General features: G+C 36.2%; 1 protein-coding gene across 4 annotated transcripts; it reads left to right on the forward strand.

The window, feature by feature from the left end:
• The first annotated feature begins 14,085 nt into the window (after positions 1-14,085).
• Positions 14,086-19,607, forward strand: LOC112702857 (zinc finger protein CONSTANS-LIKE 9). Of its 4 annotated transcripts, none has more exons than XM_025754059.3 (6): positions 14,086-14,262; positions 15,298-16,029; positions 16,653-16,889; positions 17,687-18,000; positions 18,635-18,766; positions 18,923-19,607. In XM_025754059.3, the coding sequence occupies exons 2-5, from the start codon at positions 15,460-15,462 to the stop codon at positions 18,762-18,764; spliced, it is 1,251 nt and encodes a 416-aa protein (XP_025609844.1). In that variant the 5' UTR covers positions 14,086-14,262; positions 15,298-15,459; the 3' UTR covers positions 18,765-18,766; positions 18,923-19,607. The 4 variants fall into 4 exon arrangements, with proteins under 4 accessions (XP_025609844.1, XP_025609843.1, XP_025609846.1 ...); XM_025754058.3 differs by having other exon boundaries at positions 14,098-14,262; positions 15,301-16,029; XM_025754061.3 differs by having other exon boundaries at positions 14,102-14,434; positions 15,301-16,029.
• Positions 19,608-21,384: the final 1,777 nt, after the last annotated feature.

Below are 21,384 nucleotides of genomic sequence, written 5' to 3' on the forward strand. Positions count from 1 at the left end.
ATAAACACAACTTCGCACAACTAACCAGCAAGTGTACTGGGTCGTCCAAGTAATAAACCTTACGCGAGTAAGGGTCGATCCCACAGAGATTGTTGGTATGAAGCAAGCTATGGTCACCTTGTAAATCTTAGTCAGGCAAACTCAAATGGATATGGGTGATATACGAATAAAACATAAAGATAAAGATAGAGATACTTATGTAATTCATTGGTGGGAATTTCAGATAAGCGCATGAAGATGCTGTGTCCCTTTCGTCTCTCTGCTTTCCTACTGTCTTCATCCAATCCTTCTTACTCGTTTCCATGGCAAGCTTATACAAGGGTTTCACCGTTGTCAGTGGCTACCTCCCATCCTCTCAGTGGAAATGTTCAACGCACCCTGTCACGGCACGGCTATCCATCTGTCGGATCTCAATCAGGCCGGAATAGAATCCAGTGATTCTTTTGCGTCTGTCACTAACGCCCCGCCCTCAGGAGTTTGAAGCACGTCACAGTCATTCAATCATTGAATCCTACTCAGAATACCACAAACAAGGTTAGACCTTCCGGATTCTCTTGAATGCCGCCATCAGTTCTAGCCTATACCACGAAGACTCTGATCTCACGGAATGGCTGGCTTGGTTGTCAGGCGAGCACTCGGTTGTCAGGCGATCAACCATGCATCGTGTATCAGGAATCCAAGAGATATTCACTCAATCTAAGGTAGAACGGAGGTGGTTGTCAGTCACACGTTCATAGGTGAGAATGATGATGAGTGTCACGGATCATCACATTCATCAAGTTGAAGAACAAGTGATATCTTAGAACAAGAACAAGCGGAATTGAATAGAAGAACAATAGTAATTGCATTAATACTCGAGGTACAGCAGAGCTCCACACCTTAATCTATGGTGTGTAGAAACTCCACCGTTGAAAATACATAAGAACAAGGTCTAGGCATGGCCGTGAGGCCAGCCTCCCAATGATCTAAGATAGCATAAGAACAAGGATAGCTACCAAAGTCTACAAATACAATAGTAAAAGGTCCTACTTATAGAAAACTAGTAGCCTAAGGTTTACAGAGATGAGTAAATGACATAAAAATCCACTTTCGGGCCCACTTAGTGTGTGCTTGGGCTGAGCATTGAAGCATTTTCGTGTAGAGACGCTTCTTGGAGTTAAACGCCAGCTTTGGTGCCAGTTTGGGCGTTTAACTCCCATTCTTGTGCCAGTTCCGGCGTTTAACGCTGGGAATTCTGAAGGTGACTTTGAACGCCGGTTTAGGCCATCAAATCTTGGGCAAAGTATGGACTATCATATATTGCTGGAAAGCCCAGGATGTCTACTTTCCAACGCCGTTGAGAGCGCGCCAATTGGGCTTCTGTAGCTCCAGAAAATCCACTTCGAGTGCAGGGAGATCAGAATCCAACAGCATCTGCAGTCCTTTTTAGTCTCTGAATCAGATTTTTGCTCAGGTCCCTCAATTTCAGCTAGAAAATATCTGAAATCATAGAAAAATACACAAACTCATAGTAAAGTCCAGAAAAGTGAATTTTAACTAAAAACTAATAAAAATATACTAAAAACAAACTAGAACATACTAAAAACATACTAAAAACAATGCCAAAAAGCGTACAAATTATCCGCTCATCACCTACCAAAGGAGAAGTCGTCGAAGTATGTGAAGCAGCAGTTGAGGGTGGATTCTGAGCAAGAGTTAGAATAGGGACCGATGGAGGCTAAAGAATTTCTGTTTTGGCACAAACAAGTTGATCGACTTTTGGGTCAAAGGGGTGTCAACATCAGCAATTTGAAAAGTCCCTTTCTGGGATTGCTTCCACTGAGATTGCCTCAACTGCAAAATGACTATTATATGAAATACAACTACATGATAAAGGAAGTTCTAAGATCCATGACTAAAGCATGTACCTTGGAGGAAGTGGTAGGTTGACTCTTCTTTGGTGGCTTAATGTTTAGTAAGATGTCAATGGGGCCATGTTTTTGGAAGTAAGGATCACACCTTCCGACTAACCTTTGCTTTGACCACTTCGACCAGATTTGGCCCTTGGTGAAGCGGTATCATCGTCTAAATCCCAGACTTCTTCGACTTGGGGAGGGTCAGTAGCAATTCTGATAATGATGGTCGGTCGAGCACCTGCGTTGAAAGAAGTTATAATAAGAGACTTTGAGGAAAATAATCAATCGAAAAAGTATAAAGTACCTAGAGGATATCTAAGGATCTTCGTATGACCACTCACTACATGATGAGTATCTTGACCATACTCGAGATTAGTCAAAGTTACTCCACACGTCCTTGGATCATTTTTTTAGAGTTTATAAGGGGAATTGGGAAAAGACGGGGATTTGAAAGGATGCATAACGATTCTCTTTTGGCCAAAGGATCTTTAGCGCGAGCTTTGAAAAAACGGTTGAGACACCTGTTAAAGTATGCCTCCCGCTTCTTTTTCCATACCTCTAAAGCCTCGTTAAAAACCCATTTCACCTTCCCAAAGTGCCATTTATAGTATTTCTCAAACTTTATGATTTCAGCAATGTGTTTACCTCTGGTCTTCTTTGATGCTGGTGCACTTTGCACAATAGTAGAAAAGACCAAATTAACAAAATCCTAGTCAACAGAGGCACTAAGAATAAAAGTACTTTGACAACCAATCATGAAAACTTAGGATCGACAGGAAGCATCGAGTGACATCTAAATGCCGATATCAGATCGACATCCTTTGATAGTTCAGGTCCAACATCTTGGTCATATCATCCACTACTCTGAGGGGAGTAGATGACAAGTTTCTTTTTAAGGGACCAAATCGATTCTTGAGGTAGACCGACAGGAAAAACTTGGCGAATTAATATCCTAGCCCACAAGTCATTGACTATTGCTTGGTTTGCTGGATGAGAAGAAGTGAAGGGATTTAAGTGTGTAATGGCACTAGGTCTAAAAGAAAGAGGGTTAGGAAAGTATGAGATATTGTGATCTTCTTTGATGCCAAAGAGAATAGAGAGGAAGTGTAGAAAAACACCTATAGAAGACATAGTTTTGGATTTTGTCCAAGAAAGCTGAGAAAGACGAATCCCATCAATAGGGGTGCTAGAAAGCTCAGTTGAGGAATTCGTGAATCGAGGTTCAAGAACAGATTTTAACCAAAGATTGACAACCCAAAGAGGATCAAATGGGTTAATTAGGGAGTCTCCTCGACAGATCTCACCGACGATCAAAGAAAGGGCTTCATACAATTAACTTAGAATCAAGGAAGGGAGATCAATGAGTTTCTTATGATGAAGCATAATAGCTAGAGGCAAGTAGTTGTTTTTCTGAATTTGGACCAATTTTGAACAAAATACAAAAGAATTGAGCCAAAGGAGAAGAAAAGCTACATGTTCACTATCGGAAACAGGCTCTCCCTCGGAACCCATATTATTTTGAATGAAACTCAAAATGGAATTAGACTCGAAGCTGATGTTAAAGTCATCTTCTGGATAGTCGGTCAACCATGAATAAACTCGCCATCAATCGGCAAACCGGTTAGAGTTGAAACTTCCATCAAAGTTGGATCCATCATTCCATATGAAAAATAAAAGTTATTGGTAGCAGGACACCAAAAGTATAGACTCGCCCCTAGCAAAGGAGCTATGTAGGAAAGATCAAAGGTGGCTAATTATAGGGCATGAAAGATATTGATAGCATTCCAAACAGATTTATACACTAGTGCAAGTCGGGACATCCAATCTGAAAAAGTAAGAACTCAAATCCCTAGGGGGAGTAGTTCTAAAAACATGACTAGCAAAATATGAGGTTTTAATGTTTTTACAAAAAAATCAATGGTAAATGTTCTAGGGGTGTGAAAAGAATGAGGAAATAAATTGGATTTGTTCTGAAGTGGCTATCGGACATAGGAAAGAATGCAATATTCCATTGACTGAGAATGGAAGGAATACCTGGCTACGCCAAAAGTCAGAGGTCTCGACATTTGGATTGGGGCTCTCAAAGTTCCATCATCATTTTAAAATTCAATCATTTCAGCCACTAATTAAGGAGGAGGAATAATCACTACATCGTCATCTTCTTTGAAAGGTATAGAAGAAACAACTGTAGCGGTAATGGTTGACGGAAGAGAAAATGATGAAGCAGTAGTTGCCAATGCACGAGCCATCGAGGCAACCACTACAAAGGAGATAGTAGCCATGGTCGCCGAGGAGGAAGAAGCAGCAGTCATGGCTGGTGTAGTACTCGAGTGGAGAATAGGTTGAGAAGCCATAGGCGAATCGTCGCTTGAGGAAGAAAGATAGGATTTTGTCTTTGAAATTAGGGAAAGAATAATTATAAAGGCATTTATATTCAAAGTGACTCATTAAAAATCCTAAGGAAACGTTACGTATCCCCAAGAAAAGCACACCACTTTAACATGGTATAACTGATGCGGACCACACGTCGGTCTAGAATTTTCTCAAAAAGAATCTCATCGCAAGTATAGTTCCAAACCAGCAAATGACTCATATCAGAGTTTAATTTGTTTGTCAAGAATTCAAATCAATAAAAATTGGGAGTTTTAAATCCTGGGTTGTCTCTTAAAGAAATTGTAGTGAGGTGTGCGTATGGGATTTGAAAGCAAAAGACAAGAATTTAAATGGCAATAAATTGAAAAGCAAACAAGTAATTTAAGTGCTGAAAGGAATCTTGGCAAGAATTGAGAGTAAATGTTTCATATCTAAGTCATTGACCATAAACATGGTAAGTAAGAAGAGTTAATCTCACTTCGTCATATCCAAACATTGGAAAAAAGTCAAATAGATATAATTGATCTTAATCCACAAGTCCTAGCCAACTCACTAATTATACTTAGTGAAAGACTAGCGTTAGTGGAAACAAAACCAACTAACAACTCTAAATTATCAATCAATATTAGACATCAATTACTCAAGGTCACCCAAATTACCAACCCAAGCCAAGAGTTGAAAATTCTACTCTACAACTAGTCCAAGCATTTTATCAAATACTTGCAAAGCATAAAAGTGAAACATCATAAATTGCAAGAATAATAAAACCTACAACTACCAAATTTAAGAAAGTAACATCAACAACATAAACAAGCAAATATGAAACTTACAACATCAACTTCATTAATGAAAATCAAGAATTCACATGTCAATCAAATAACAAATAGAAAAAACAAACTAACACCAAAGTCTAAGAGAATTATAATTCAAGAATAAGAAAACAAAACTAGAACTACAATTAAACAAGACTAAAATCTAAAACTAACACTAAAATTAAGAAAAACCATAGGGATTCTAGAGAGAAGTTAGAGCTTCTCTCTCTAGAATCCCCCTAAAACCTAAGAAAATAATGTGTAAAAATGTAAGTGTCTGAGTGTCTCCCCTCCCTCCATCATCTTGGCACTTAAAATGCTTTAGAATATGGCAATTAGAGGCCTTTTGGAAGCCCAAAACGAGAAAGCACGTGTTTCATTAATCCAAGCATGTGGAGGTTTTTCACTCATGCAGAAAAGTCTCGCGCACACTGATGAGCGGATAATTTATACGCTTTTTGGCATTGTTTTTAGGTAGTTTTTAGTAAGTTCAAGCTACTTTTAGGGATGTTTTCATTAGTTTTTATGTTAAATTCACATTTCTGGACTTTACTATGAGTTTGTGTGTTTTTCTGTGATTTCAGGTAATTTCTGGCTGAAATTGAGGGACTTGAGCAAAACTCTGAGAAAGGCTGACAAAAGGACTGCTGATGTTGTTGGAATCTGACCTCCCTGCACTCGAAATGGATTTTCTGGAGCTACAGAACTCCAATTGGCGCGATCTCAATGGCGTTGAAAAGTAGACATCCAGAGCTTTCCAGCAATATATATTAGTCCATACTTTATTCGGAAATTGACGACGTAACTTGGCGTTGAACGCCAAGTACATGCTGCTGTCTGGAGTTAAACGCCAGAAAAACGTCATGATCCGGAGTTGAATGCCCAAAACACGTTATAACTTGGAGTTCAACTCCAAGAAAAGCCTCAGATCATGGATAGATCAAGCTCAGCCCAAGCATACACCAAGTGGGCCCCGGAAGTGGATTTATGCATCAATTACTTACTCATGTAAACCCTAGTAGCTAGTCTAGTATAAATAGGATAAGTTACTATTGTATTAGACATCTTTTGACAGTTTAATCTTTTGACTCTATAGTCTTTGATCATTCGGTCTCTTGATCATTCAGGGGGCTGGCCATCCGGCCATGTCTGAACCTTTTACTTATGTATTTTCAACAGTGGAGTTTCTGCACACCATAGATTAAGGGTGTGGAGCTCTGCTGTACCTCAAGTTTCAATACAATTACTATTACTTTCTATTCAATTCTCTTTTATTCTTATTTCAGGATATACGTTGCATTTCAACTTGATGAATGTGATGATCCGTGACACTCATCATCATTCTCACCTATGAACGCGCGTGACTGACAACCACTTCCGTCTACTCTAGGCCGGGCGCATATCTCTTCGATTTCCCAACAGAATCTTCGTGGTATAAGCTAGATAGATGGCGGCATTCATGAGGATCTGGAAAGTCTAAACCTTGTCTATGGTATTCCGAGTAGGATTCTGGGATTGAATGACTGTGACGAGCTTCAAACTCCTGAAGGTTGGGCGTGATGACAAGCGCAAAAGAATCAAGAGATTCTATTCCAACCTAATTGAGAACCGACAGATGATTAGCCATGCTGTGACAGAGCATAGGAACGTTTTCACTGAGAGGATGGGATATAGCCATTGACAACGGTGATGCCCTACATACAGCTTGCCATGGAAAGGAGTAAGAAGGATTGGATGAATGTAATGGGAAAGTAGAGACTCAAGAGGATCACAGCATCTCCATACACTTATCTGAAATTCCCACTATTAATTTACATAAGTATTTCTATCCCTTTTTATTTTCTTTTTATTATTATTAATTTTCGAAAACCATAACCATTTAATCTGCCTAACTGAGATTTACAAGGTGACCATAGCTTGCTTCATACCAACAATCTCTGTGGGATTGACCCTTACTCACGTAAGGTTTATTACTTGGACGACCCAGTACACTTGCTGGTTAGTTGAACGGAGTTGTGTCCACATAGCCAAGAGCCACAATAATGATTCCATACAATAACAAAAAAATACTACATTGATGTGATCACAATTTCGTCCACCACACACGAAGTTAAGGTGCTCACACGGATAACTCACAAGCGCGACAAAAGCTCACCTACGCAAAGAACTCGCATGCATTATAGAAGCTCGCCCACGCGAGGACTTCAGCAACTTCCACTCCAAATTGCTTCCCGAATTTGCTTCTTTGCTCCGTTCTTTTTTATCCCTTGAAGCCATTGAAGTGCCTTAACTCTGAAACACTTAAACAAAATTGATCAGTATCGAATGGCATAAAAACGGATTAAGAAATCAATGATTAAGAGCATAAAAAATATATTTTTTACTCATGAGTTCATTGGAAGTAATAATTGAAAAACTCCATGAATTAAGCCAAAATTGTGTGATTTAGTTGATAAAATCCATACTTTTCAAATATGAGATAATTTTAAATGACTTATGGATGATTTTTTATTTGCATACGGACAAAATTATACATTTAGTAATATATATTGCAAGATGTTTGTGAAGTTAGAATATGCACTTACCTCTTTTGTTTTATTTTATTTCAACAGATAATGTATTTCTTTAACTAAGTTTAACGTAGTTTATTTTGATTAAGAATTTTGAATGATGTTGCGAATATGTTTAGCACATTTTTAGTTGGTATGCTCTTTGTAGACATGACGACAAATAGAGGTGTTGCGGATCAGCTTAGTGGTCGTGGTCGTGGTAGAAGGAGAGTTTCTATCGATACCCCTGGAAATTCTGGATCCTCTCCCTCTACTCTGACTACCCCGATGATGTCACAGGTTGTGGGTGCATCAAACGAGCCGTTCATCATGGTCCCTAACCTCAACTATGGCCCGGTGTCTCGACGACGATGCCGCCTCCATCTGCTCAGCAGCCCACTGTCTCGATGATGCCACCTTCAGGGATGAACACCACGGCGCTGAAATTCTCTCACAGGAGCTAGCCAGTTGATGCCCGTCCACCACCTCCCATCGTACGGAGACGATTTGGTCTGATGGTGAAATAACGTAAATACTACTTCAGGTCTTTTATATGTTGAAAGTGTTTGATAACTCGTGATTAGTGATTCTTGATTATTGATTCTAGTTTTAGTGGATTTAAGGTCGTAGGTTTGAACTGCTAAAAGTGTTTGATATATCGTGATTAGTGATTCTTGATAGTTGATTCTAGTTTTAGTTGATTTAGGGTTGTAGGTTTGACTTACTAAAAATGTTTGGTATATCCTGATTATTAATTCTAGTTTAGTGGATTTATGGATGTTGCTTCTTGACTATTAACTGTTGTTCATTGATTGTTGACAATTGGAGCTGTTTAAGTTAATTGTTGACGGATAGTGTTTGTGGCGTATTCTAGTTATAGATGAAACTCTACCAAAATTTCTAAAAAAATCTCTATATATTATGGTTATTTGCTTTTGAAGTTTTGAATTATATTGCCATATTAGTTTGTTTGTGAATTATTGATAGGTTTGTGCCAAACAACAACGTATGTACTCAAGAGACGACCAATGACATCAAACTAATGTACGATCATCCATAGCCAAGCTATAAAAGGATCTCCTCTGAGACCAGAGAATGATTGTTTCAGCGAATGACAATGTACTAGGCTCAGATACGTGCCGGTGGTAGCAGCCCTGCTGGTGGCACCGGTACTGTTGGTGGCAGTAGTGCCGCTGGTGGGTTTAGACTCAGACCGTGAGAATGATGACAATGACTACCAGGATCTTTAGTGATTAGGGCTTTCTCTTACTATTTCATTGTATTTATTTGATTTATTTGACTTTTAATTTATTTGTATATTTAATATTTAATATTATATAATTGGTTTCTATTATTTATAATTTGACCACTAATTGTGTGAAAAATAAATATAAATAAAAAATTAAAATTAAAAAGGAAAAATTTTAAACAAATTGCGTCACAATATTTTTTTTAAAAAAATTGACATTATCGTCAGATTTACCAAGGGCATAATCCGACGGTAACAGTGCAAAAAAAAGATATTGTGGCGCCAACATTACCGTCGAAAAAATTTGCCGATAACCAAATAGTTTTTTAGGCAAGTAATCCGTCATAAAATCTAACGGTAACTGTTTATCAGCGAAGTTTATACCGTTGGATTCTTTCCGATGGTAAATTCGTCAGTAATTAATTTACCATCGAATTTTATCATTTTTTATGGTAATTTCGACAGTACTCAATGTTTTTCTTAGAGTGAATATTCTTCTGAATTAAAATTCTACCCTGAGTTTTCTTCCACATGCTCCATCTACCTTGCCTTATCAGAATTATGTAGCTCTCCCTAAAATGGCTAATTAGCAAGAATTAGAGTTCCCCTTTCTCCTTCCTTATCTCACTCTCCACTTCATTACCATCCTCACTCTTTTGTGTGGTAGTCTCACGAACCGACAGACTAGCAAAACTCTTGATCAAACTTAAGGGAGTTGGATGTCTGTCTCACCAATTCTTTTTCTCTAATTACTGATCAAAATTTGGGTTCCGGTTCTCCTTTTGCGTGCTGACCCTCCTTTCGAATTGCTCAGCTTGGATCCAAGGTCCCCATTTCTCCTTTATGGCCTCCTTGACACTAAATCTTCAATGAATTTACTGCATCCTTAGACTTCATGCCCTAAAAATTCACAGTAGTAATAGAAGTTTCCTATTCTTTTGTATTTGATCTGTAGTTCTATCACCTTTTTATCACCTCCTACAATCTTCATTGATCTCTTCAATGGTTTCATGACATCTAGTCTAATATGAACTTTCAGTATTTGCTCTTCTATTCCCTTCAAGGAAAACAAATCAACATCTAGATCCTTTCTCATCACCTTTCCAACCTTTCTGCCTAATGCCTTCATTTTACAATGCTCCGGTAACTCCCACAATTGAATCCATATAGGCATTTGCAAGAATTTTGTCTCTTAAATTGACTCTTCTCCTTTTCACTTTTTTAGGTCGAGAATATAATTTTTGAATAGCCACGGAGCATCATTCTCAATCCTAATAATCTCAATCTCATTTCCAAAGAAGAATTGAAACACATTGCTGCCATGATTCAGAACTTTGAAGCCTTTAGGCTATCTCTAAATCAAGCATAGAGTAGCCTTTACTTGTGATCTACCATCAATTTTTCTACTAAATTTCTAGCACACTTTTTCCAATCCTTCTTTTATATCCTCCTCACCAAATTCAACAATTTGATCTTTTTCCCACACCTTCTAACCCCTGAGAAGCAACAGGTACTGTAATTATTGTTTAATAGTGAAAATTACTTACAGAAAATTTAATAACAATTTGCTACACAAAATCTTAGTAGAGCACCTTTATTTAAAATCTTAGCGCAATAGGGCACTTTTTATTTACGGTTACTTAGTTAGGGTTAAGAGATTAGGGTTTTAAATTTTTACTTTTTAATATATATATATATATATATATATATATATATATATATATATATATATATATATATTCGAGGCTAGGAGAGGCGGGATGTTTAATACCCATACCGCCTCCATAACCAAACTGAAACAAAAGGATTTTATGTAAATTCCGCCCGAATCTGGTTGGCAATTGAAAAAATCGTTTCCAATTGGGGTGGAAAGGGAGGAGACGAGTTAGTTTGAATAATTATATCCATTTTCCATAACTTTGCAAGTAAGTAATTATTTATATGCATGTTGTTTTTCTTGTAATTATCTTTTGCTTTTGTTTTTTGAGTGTTTTTTAATTCTGTCGCTGATGATGATGATGATGATGATAGTAGTAGCTGATCTTAATTATTAATTAGCTTGAGTTTCTTTAACATGAAAAAAAAGAAAAAAATATTATTATAAATTTAATATAAGAGTAATACTCCAAATAGGTCCCAAAAAATTTACGATCCAACATATTTGTCTCCAAAAAAATTTAACTAAGTTTTGGGCCTGACTTTTTTCATTATACACCAGATACGTCCCTAACCCAGTTTGAAATAGTTAAGACTAACGACAACGTCCTATCTGTCAGTTGACTAACTGACATGTCATGCGCATGACAATTTGGTCCCTGGCCACGTGGACAAAACGACATCATATCATATGAGAACAGAATGATGTCGTTTCAAAGTGCACAAATTAGTCTTAGTTTAGAAGCCCATCATGACAGCGAGGAAGACGAAAACCACTATAGAGAGCTTAGCTCTAAACGGGCGGTTGATGTCAAGTTCATTTCCCACCCGAGTGGAGACTGCGAATCCTAAGGAGGAAGGGAACACATATATAAAGGAAGTAGATTGGATGAGCACGTGAGGTGGTGGAGGCCGGAGAGCCAAACGCATCTGATGAGGGAGAGGAAGATGGAGAGGTTAGAGGCGGCAGAGGCAGTGACAACACTGATGACGCTGAGGTGGAGGCGCGTGACGAGGATGTAGTTGAAAGGGAGGTGGAGGAGGGTGCCAACGAGGGAGGCTTGCGTGAGAGGGTGAGTGATGCCCTGCGCGCGAAGGTAAAGGCAGATTGGATGGAAGAATGAGTTTGTTACGAGGTCTAGGAGGGAGAAGATGAGGTAGGTATGTGCCATGGTGGCGAAGTCAAGGTGCTGGTGGAGACGCGGAGAATGGCGAAGATGTTGAGCCAAACGAGGGAGATTGGTAGAGAGAGGAGAAGAGGAGGAAGATGATGTAATGATGAAGTGTTGGCCACTCTAGAAACTAATTTGTTCACTTCGGAATGGCCAAAGACTAAACTATCCTGCATGTGACACGTCTCACTTAACCCGACACGCACGTCAGCTAGTTATAATGGACACGTAAAATGTCGCAATTAGTCTTAATCGGCTCAAATTGGGCTGGAGACGTATCTGGCGTATAATGAAAAAGTCAGATCCAAAATCCTAGTTAAATTTTTTTGTGGATAAATTTGTCGGATCGTGAATTTTTTAGAAACCTATTTGAGATATTACTCTTAATATAATAAATTAATTATATAAACAAAATTGAAAATAAAAATATTTTAACATGTTTTCGAACTCTAAACGGAATAATTTTTTTTTAAATGATCTTATAAAATAAAATAATTTTATGCTTAAATGTACACCTTTTTTAGTTGTTAAGTAGTTGAGTATTTAATTTCCACTTGAATTACTAACCTCTCGATTGGACTAAATAAGTATATCCTTAAAGATATAACTAAGCTGACATAAACAACTTGCAATATAAAAATAACAAAACAATATTCAAAATCATATGAAACACAAATCACATGTTAAGCAATATTAGTTACTCTCTGTTTTTAAATTTATTAAATAATTAAAATGTATTAGAATAATAAAATTAAAAAATAATTATTTATTTAATTATTTTACTATTTTTATTCGCTAATCAGAGAATAAAAAAATTAGGAAATGGATAAGTCAAATAAGTAGTTGCATTAGCGAAAGCAGACAGCAGTTAGTTATGGCATAACTATGGTCTATGGTTATAATATTTTTTGTTTTCAAGTATTATTTTGTATACACATTATTAAAATCAATAAATTAAGACAAATATCATATACATAATTTCTTTACACACTTCAAATAAGATTTTTTTTTTTCAGTATTAAAAACATCCGGTAAATTTTTCTTTATAAAGTTGTCTATTAACATATATAACACACATATTATATATATAAAGTGTATAAAACCTTCGTCAAGTCACCAAAAAAATATAAAGAGTATAAAAGAGTGGTACAAGTTAAAAGCAGAATAATATCTCAAATAGATTTTTAAAAAAATTTTAGTCAAATAATTTAATTTTTAATAAATTTTAATGATCAAATTATTCCGTATATTTTATTTTATTAGATGTATCAATTTTTTATATTATTTAATAAAAATTAGATAAATTATTTTTTATATAAATAAATAATTCAATATAAAATTAATTAAAATTTATTTTAAATTAAAATATCTGACAAAAAATTTTTCAAAAATTTTTTTGAAATATTATTTTCCGTAAACTAGGTAACAAGTGATTGCGGTGAGGACACGAAACTGACAAGAAGCCCATAAAATGGAACACCTAAGATCGAAGCGTGAAAAAGCCAACCGAAAATGGAAAACCAGATTGTGAAAAAGTTCACTAAATAAATCCCTATTTGTCCACCTCACCCATCATGTGATGCACTTTTTGGGGGGAAAAAAAAGAGGTTCAAGTTCAACCTTCCTATGACCATTAACAGTACACCCTTTTATTATTTATAATATTTTTTTATTCTTTAAACACAATAAACAATCCCAACAACAACATTCACACGGACACAGATAAGAAAAAGTGCAAGGAGAGAGAAAGGGTGCAGAGGGGAAAAAGTTATGTTATTCAATATCAAAAAGTCTTGGATGCTTTTGGGACAAAAAATAAACGCTAGATCTGCTCAACTCAAATAATAGCTCAACAACATCCTAGTTAATATATTAAAAAATTCAATTAAAAAATGAATAAATATACTAATAGTAACAATAACATTATAAAATATTGCAGCACTTTTCTTTTATATTACCATAGTAAAATTAAGTGGGTTTAATAAAAAGATTTCGCTAAAATATAGTTATAAAAATAATTTATTTACTTAATATTTTTATATTTAATTCTTTAATTAATTTGGATAAGTCAAGTGATTAATTACTTATTTGTTTAAATAAATGTCAAAAAATTTAAATTTTATTTTATATATATAATAATTTATTAATTAATAATAAATTTTTAAATAAAATTTTAATTCACAACAAATTAATTCAAATTAAAATAATATATATATTTGACCCTTTTTCTTTTTAGTTTTTGGGTGATGGGGAGGGACCAAGAAATAGAAAAGGGGGAAAGGCTTAGTAAGCTTTTGCTTTCACTATGAAAAAGACATGGCCCCACATGCATTATATGTTTTTTACTCTTTTGTTTTGCACTTTTTATAAGCCTAGCTTATGTCACAATACCTACATACCCCATTGCATTATTCTCAATTTCAATTTCTCATCTTACACCTAACCCCCTCTTTCTCTCTCTCCCTTCCATATCTAATCTACAATCTAACCTATTCCTCCTATCTATCTGCACAGAGCAGAAAAGAGAGAACAAGAAAGAAAGAAAGAAAAAAGGGGGTCAGTGTTTGTTCTCTTCAATAGTCCTGCTTCTACCCCTCTCTAGGGTTTCCTTTGCTTTCAGTTTTTGCTTCTTTATATTTTATTCTGAAAAAGCAAAAAAATAAAATAAAATAAAATAAAATTTTTGGTTTTCCTTACCGATCTTGTCCTCTGTCTTTCTTTCCGTATGGTAATTTCTTGCTTTCTGATCTCTTTCTCCTTTCTGTTCTTCTCTGTTAAAAGTTCATGCTGATTCCCCTGTGTGTGTTTTAGTTCATGTTTTTCTGTGAAGCTTGAGATAAGGAAAAGTAGGGAATCTTATGTGAAGAGTACTTCCTTTTTTTTTCTTTTTTACTTTTTATGGTATATTTGTGTTTTGATTGGATTTGATTTGATTTGTTGTTCTTGTTGTTTCTGTATTCTTCTTCATATCCCCCCGCCCCTTTTTTTCTGTTTTGTTTTTACTTTCTGACCTTTATGTATTGTTAATAATGATCTGCTACTTTTAGTCATTCCATGGAAGTTGATATCTTTTAAGGATGCTGGAAAAATAAGTTTAACTTTTATTTGGTTTATTTTCTAGTTCTACTGGAATTCTTTCATGGAGGAAATTCACTTTTTTTTTTTTTGGAAATCAAAACGGAATTTTGGTTCCTTAACTCCAAAAGGATATTTCAACTGTATTAGAACTTTGGTTGATTATAAATTTATAATTTATTATTCTTATTGAGAAAGTGGTTTAGTTTCTTTGCTGCTGTGACAATATCTATGGAGTTTCCATTTCAAGTATTATTTACCTTTTCTGATACTTGATTCATTGCTTTGAACTTTCCTTTTAGTCTTTATGTCTGCTATTGGCTGCAACTTTCCATAATTTACTAGCCATAATCCATGGCATCTATGCATAATTCTGAATTTGTAGTGGAATTTCCATTTTGTTATTTATTTCTCTGTATATTAGCGAAGTTTATTTCTGTTAGCATGGAAATGCTTACTTATTTGTCTTCTGGCCAAAACTGAACTAAAACTTCCCTCCTTCATTGCATTGTTTAGCAGCTTGTAGGTTGTACAACTGAGATCAGCTTCGACGTCTGAAAATAAGAAAAGGATTTTGTTTTTCAGTTGATGTTGCAGCTTCTGTAGACAATTACTAATTGGAGAATTCTTATTCTAGATCAAGGAGCAAGCTAAAAAGTAAAAAAGTCAGTTTAAGAGATGGGTTATTTATGTGACTTTTGTGGAGAGCAAAGGTCCTTGGTATACTGCCGCTCAGATGCTGCATCCTTATGTTTGTCGTGCGATCGGAATGTTCATTCTGCTAATGCCCTTTCTAAGCGCCATTCCAGGACCCTTGTATGTGAGAGATGTAACTCACAACCTGCTTTTATAAGATGTGCTGAGGAGAAAATTTCACTCTGTCAGAACTGTGACTGGCTTGGTCATGGTACCACTCCGTCTACTTCGGGGCATAAGAGGCAAACAATCAATTTATATTCTGGCTGCCCTTCAGCTGCAGAATTTTCTTCAATATGGTCCTTTTTCTCAGATATACCTGCCATGGGTGAAACATGTGAGCAGGAACTTGGTTTAATGAGCATTAGTGAGAACAGTGAAAAGAGTGCTTGGGTTCCTCCAGAAAACCAGAATGCTTCTAGTTCTGCTCAAGTGACCAATCTACCCGGCAAGGATAAATCTTGGGTTGGCACATCTTCAATGCCTGAGTCAAGCTCAGAACCTCGTATCATGGACCAGCCACCTGGACCTTCCAATGCATGCGTGCCTAAGGTAGAGCCTATTACACTTTTGCTGCCGAAATGTTATAAACTTGATGGACATGTTAACAACTGTATAATGAATGCAATTTCAAGCTTGTTGGGAGTTGGTTCTGCATCTAACTTTGTTAGTGATTTATATCGGTCCGTTATAGAAGCTCTCCAGTAATAGTAAAACTACAGGGAAAGTCCTAACCATGCTAAGTGATGGACTTTTTAACGACTGAACATGCTAAAAGAAGTTTCAAGTCCAAGGGTGAGCTCTTATGGTTTCGGGATTTACATTGGTTAGATTAGGCTACTGCAGTAGTTGTGTAGCCAGAGTCTAATTAAAATATGCATTTAAATTTACTAAGAGTTCTCTTTCACGAGTGTTGAAATTGTTATGCCAAAATTTGTTCTATGGATTCTGATGATACGTGACATACTGACTTGGATAATTGCATGTTGATACAAGGCAATTGGGTATCAATATATTAGCATAATGATACATGCTGTGGACATAAAATTTCTCCATATCTTGTATGCAATTGAATGCCATTTAATAGGATTTTACTAATTCTTTAGTGAAATGAATGACGTAATGTTTAGCTTTTCATCAAATCATTTGTTTAATCCGTCTTGATGAATCTGCAGTTATATTGTCCTGTGAAAACAACTCCTGCACTCTGTGAAGATGATGATAATCTATATGATGATTTCAACATGGATGAAGTGGATCTGGATCTTGAGAACTATGAGGAACTTTTTGGTGTGGCTCTCAGTCATTCTGAAGAGCTTTTTGAAAATGGTGGAATTGATAGCTTATTTGGGACAAAGGAAATGTCTGCCAGTGCTGGGGACTCCAATTGTCAGGGCGCGGTTGCTGCTGAGGTACTCAAATCTTGTCATCCTTTGTTTCTGATGAGCTTGATTATTCTATTATCGTTATCTGTTATTTAGTCATGTATGTTAACTAAATTTAGTGTGTGGCCAGTTTCTTTATACAGTTCAAGGCTGTGTTCATCAGGAAATTTTTGTGTGATTTAGTTCTAAAATCACGTTGTTTGTTCACATGCGTATCTATCTTTTCGAGTTATCGCCTTTACTCGATCCCAATAGGATTTGTCTATGTGTTTCCACCATCTTGATTTGTTTGACGTTCTTGGTCAAGTACCTGATTTGGTTAACCATTAGCATTTGTCTCATTTAATTAAACAATGTAATGCAATATCCAGTGGTTTAAAATTGGTAAGTGTGCTAAGCTTGCTGGTTTTTTCAGCACAAATGTTCACCTTTCTCAATGTTGTAAACCATACAATATATAATTTATAATTAATCTGGGGTATAGCCAAACTGATAATTTAAATGATCATGGTGCTGATTTTGATGTCAATTGTCTGGAAGTTCTGAAGTAGCATAAAATTGAGCATGTTCCCTTTGTTTTTTGGAGAAGAATGGATCACATTTCTTTTATTTGAACTTTTACTTATATTCTGTTGTGTCACATATGGTGAATGCATTTAAGTGGAGTAAATGAGATTTTCGCTGTTCAGTATTTGTATGCTTGCAATATGGAAATCATTTTATATAGTAGACAGTAGCTAGTTTCCTTTATACTATCCGAGTTAAATGGTTTTGCATTACTTTGTGCTAATACTTATTTATCATATCTGTACTTATGGTTTCAGGGCTCAACTGGATTAATCAATGCAACACAACCAGCATGCAGCAATGCTGCATCTGCAGATTCGATGATGAGCACTAAAACTGAACCAATTATTTGTTTTACTGGAAGGCAATCCCAATCGAACATTTCTTTTTCTGGTGCAACTAAAGATGGTGGTGGTGGTGGTGGTGGTGGTGACTATCAAGACTGTGGGGCTTCTTCAATGCTTCTCATGGGAGAGCCTCCCTGGTGTCCTCCTTGCCCCGAGAGCTCTATGCAATCTGCTAATCGCAGCAACGCTGTCATGCGTTATAAGGAAAAGAAAAAGACACGAAAGTAAGTATTTTACTCATACTGTCATTACTTATACTAATCCCAACAGTGTTGCTGCAATATGGCTGGCATAGTTGATGTGAAAATAATCGACCCCATCATCTAGCAGTGCATTGTTCTGGTGTCGACATGTGATTTTTAAAGTCACTAGTTACCTGTCATCAATTTACAACAACAATAGCAACCAAGGATATCCTAGTTGTTGGAATTGAGATCAATTTCATCATTGTTGTTGTGCTCGGTCAAAAACAATTCTTAATCAAACCTTTTGGAACTTGGTCATCTTTTATGCTTCCTCCTTTTTGTTTTTCTTTTGGAAAATTCTACACCTTGTCATCATATTATCTTCTAAGTACAGTTTATTGATCTTTAGAAACCAAGCTTTCTTTTCTTGGCTGAATACGCAGTCAAATTATTGATACACGCGTCTACCTTGCATTTTACCTTTCTTAACCCCCCACCCCCAACCCCCCCCCCCCTTCCTTTTTTTTCTCTTTCAATACCCAGCTTTCATCGGCCAAATTTGTAAGCCAAGCTATCATCCCCATTGACCAATTTGTTCAATTTGATTTATGTTTAAACTTGTTAGCTTTGTAGCTCTATTGGTGATTAACATCTTGTTTGGTAATCTTTCTAGGTTTGAAAAGCGAGTAAGGTATGCCTCTCGTAAGGCTAGGGCTGATGTCAGAAGGCGCGTGAAGGGCCGGTTTGTCAAAGCCGGTGATATCTATGACTACGACCCGATGAGCCAAACCAGAAGTTACTGAGTGTACAGCTTTTAACCGTGATCCTATAAAAGAAAAAAAGACTCATATAGTTGCAAAAGAAAACAGTTAACTGTTTCCTGGAAAAACAAAAAATGGATGAAAAAATTGATGCAATTTTTCTCTCCACAAAAATGACGAGCTGTCTGGTTTTATCACAGGGCCCTAAATTTTCTTCGAGGGGGAAGAAGGTTGTAACAATGCCATGCCACCAGGATCTTAGTTCTGGAGCAGATTGTGTCCTTTTACCTTGAAGGATAGATATTTCGCTGCGATATCAGCCGAAAATGACACAATATCAATCACAAAGTGCCCTGCCTCCTCCTTCAGGCAAATGGGTTTTGAATTTTGATTGCCTCTGTTGGCAAATGCTGCCTCTTTATTCTTGTGCTCTTAAGAATGCAGAATTCTTTAGTCCTCTGACCCTTGATTATATATGCTGCACCCTCCCTCTCTCAATCTCATACTCCCTCCCATTCTGATCTTAGTCACATGTACAAGTGGCTAATTTGATACTTGTTTTTATGTTCATAATGTTGTAATATTTTGCCTCTTGCACTTTGAGATGTATAGCATAAAGCAGTACATAAAATATGCAGTTAGAGGTGTAATTGCCCAACAGATATATCAGGCATCACAAATTGTAAATTGTAAGGTATTTATTATTATATTATTATTATTATGTATAGGTTAGAACTCTATTTATGCTGATCACAGGAAGCAGTTTAATTGGACATGTATCATGTATCAATACAAGTTTTGTTTGTATTTTATTTTGGTGCCATTGATAGACTTCAATTAATGGCCTCGTTTAATTTCATACCATCTGGATAAAAATTTATATTATCTGCATGAGTTTTAAATCTTTTCATTCGAAATACTCGATTTGTCGAGTATGCAAACTTGTTCACTTTCTGGTGATTTATATCTCAGTTTTGTGGAGGTAGAATGATCTTGTCCCATTGTTTCCAGAAGTTGAAGTAACCAGATTTATAACAATCGAGTCTGAATAAGTGAATATCAAACTGTTGAGGCATTCTTTTATGTTTTATGGAGTAAATTTTGTCTGGAGAGATTTTCTTCATCATTTCAATGAATTTTAATGAAGAAAGAAAGAAAACAGGAGAGAAAACAATAAACTACAAATCAATATAATAAAGAAAAAATTTATTTATATCATAGAATAAATAAAAATTTTTCAACAGCCAACGACAAACTTCTAGAAGACTTTTTTAATATACTATTTGAAGAACCTTTTTCTTTATATGATATATCGGTATCAAACTATCAATGTGCCATTCTGGGCTCATTTTTTTTATATGGAACAAAGCTTGGTGTTGTTCAATGTAATGGACGCATAGACAAATTTTTTTCTGCTACGGTGCCAAGTGTAAAACATTATCTGCTTTTTTACTTTTGGCCTGTTATTGTTTTTTTTTTTGTTCAGGAAAGGGGACAAACGTGGGTTGCGTTTTGTTTTCTGCGGGCTTTTCAAAACGCAGATTACGTTTTGTGCTGAGTGTCAGCTTTTTTTTTTGGAAACGCAAAATGTAAGCTGTTTTTTGTGTTGTCAGGTTATTTTTTTGAAAAATGAAAAACGCAGGTTGCGTTTGTTGAGAAAAAATATTTTAACGGAGAGGCCTGCCTATAACTACGAAGCACTCTACGCGCAAACGGCCTCACTCCCATTCTACTCATCATACTCTTCTTTCAAATACATATGTTGTAGTTCTTAGTTTTTTTTTTTGCAGTTAGGTGTGTCAAAAAAATCGGAATAGGTGAGGTTGAAGTTATAGAAAATATTGCAAATTTGCGAGTATATTATAACGGTGAAGTTATACCAAACACACATGAAGGAGTGACTTTTGTTTGTGAATGTCCGTTGTCATTTGCTATTCCATGTACCATGAGCTTTGTCGAGTTGCAAAATGGGCTTTGTAATAACATTTAAAGCCACATTTTGAAAAGGGTGAGCAACCTTTTATATAGAAGTCCTGTGCAAGTATTTGGTGGGTTAATACAATTTTAATTAATGCCCATCACTGACGATACTAGTATGCAGCAGATGTTCTGTATTTATCAACAAACCTGATTTCACGTGCCGATGATAGAGTTGTACGTTGAGTTTGAACAGCAATCAGGGTCGGGCGCGGTCGGCGAGGAAGTCAATGTTGATGAGTTCAGGGATATAGATTGGGAAGAAGATAATAATGACAGTGAAGAGGAGTTCGAAGCTAACTATGAAGTCAATCCGGAGGTGCAAAATGAAGCGAATGCGATTGTAAACCAGCACCCATTTAATGTTCCATCTTTTATGCGGACTCTAGATCTCGAAACCATGCATGACCCGGAATTTCCTGAGTATGCTGATACGGGTATGTTATGATTATTAACTCAAGTTTCCTACAGTGTTTATTTTATTTGCCTTGTCTGACTGATGGCGGTGCACATGTTGTAGGTGAAGGCAATGCTGCGACGGAAGATGGCGAGTTTAGTGTTGGAATGAAATTTGGTTCGGAGAGTCGGTGATATCTGCAATAAAAAAACTACACTATCTCTAGAGGAGTTGATTATATTGTGTATGAGTCTGAGCCGCAGACATTCTATGTGAAATGCAAGGGGT

This window comes from Arachis hypogaea, chromosome 7 (assembly GCF_003086295.3).
Source record: "Arachis hypogaea cultivar Tifrunner chromosome 7, arahy.Tifrunner.gnm2.J5K5, whole genome shotgun sequence".
Lineage (NCBI taxonomy): Eukaryota > Viridiplantae > Streptophyta > Magnoliopsida > Fabales > Fabaceae > Arachis > Arachis hypogaea.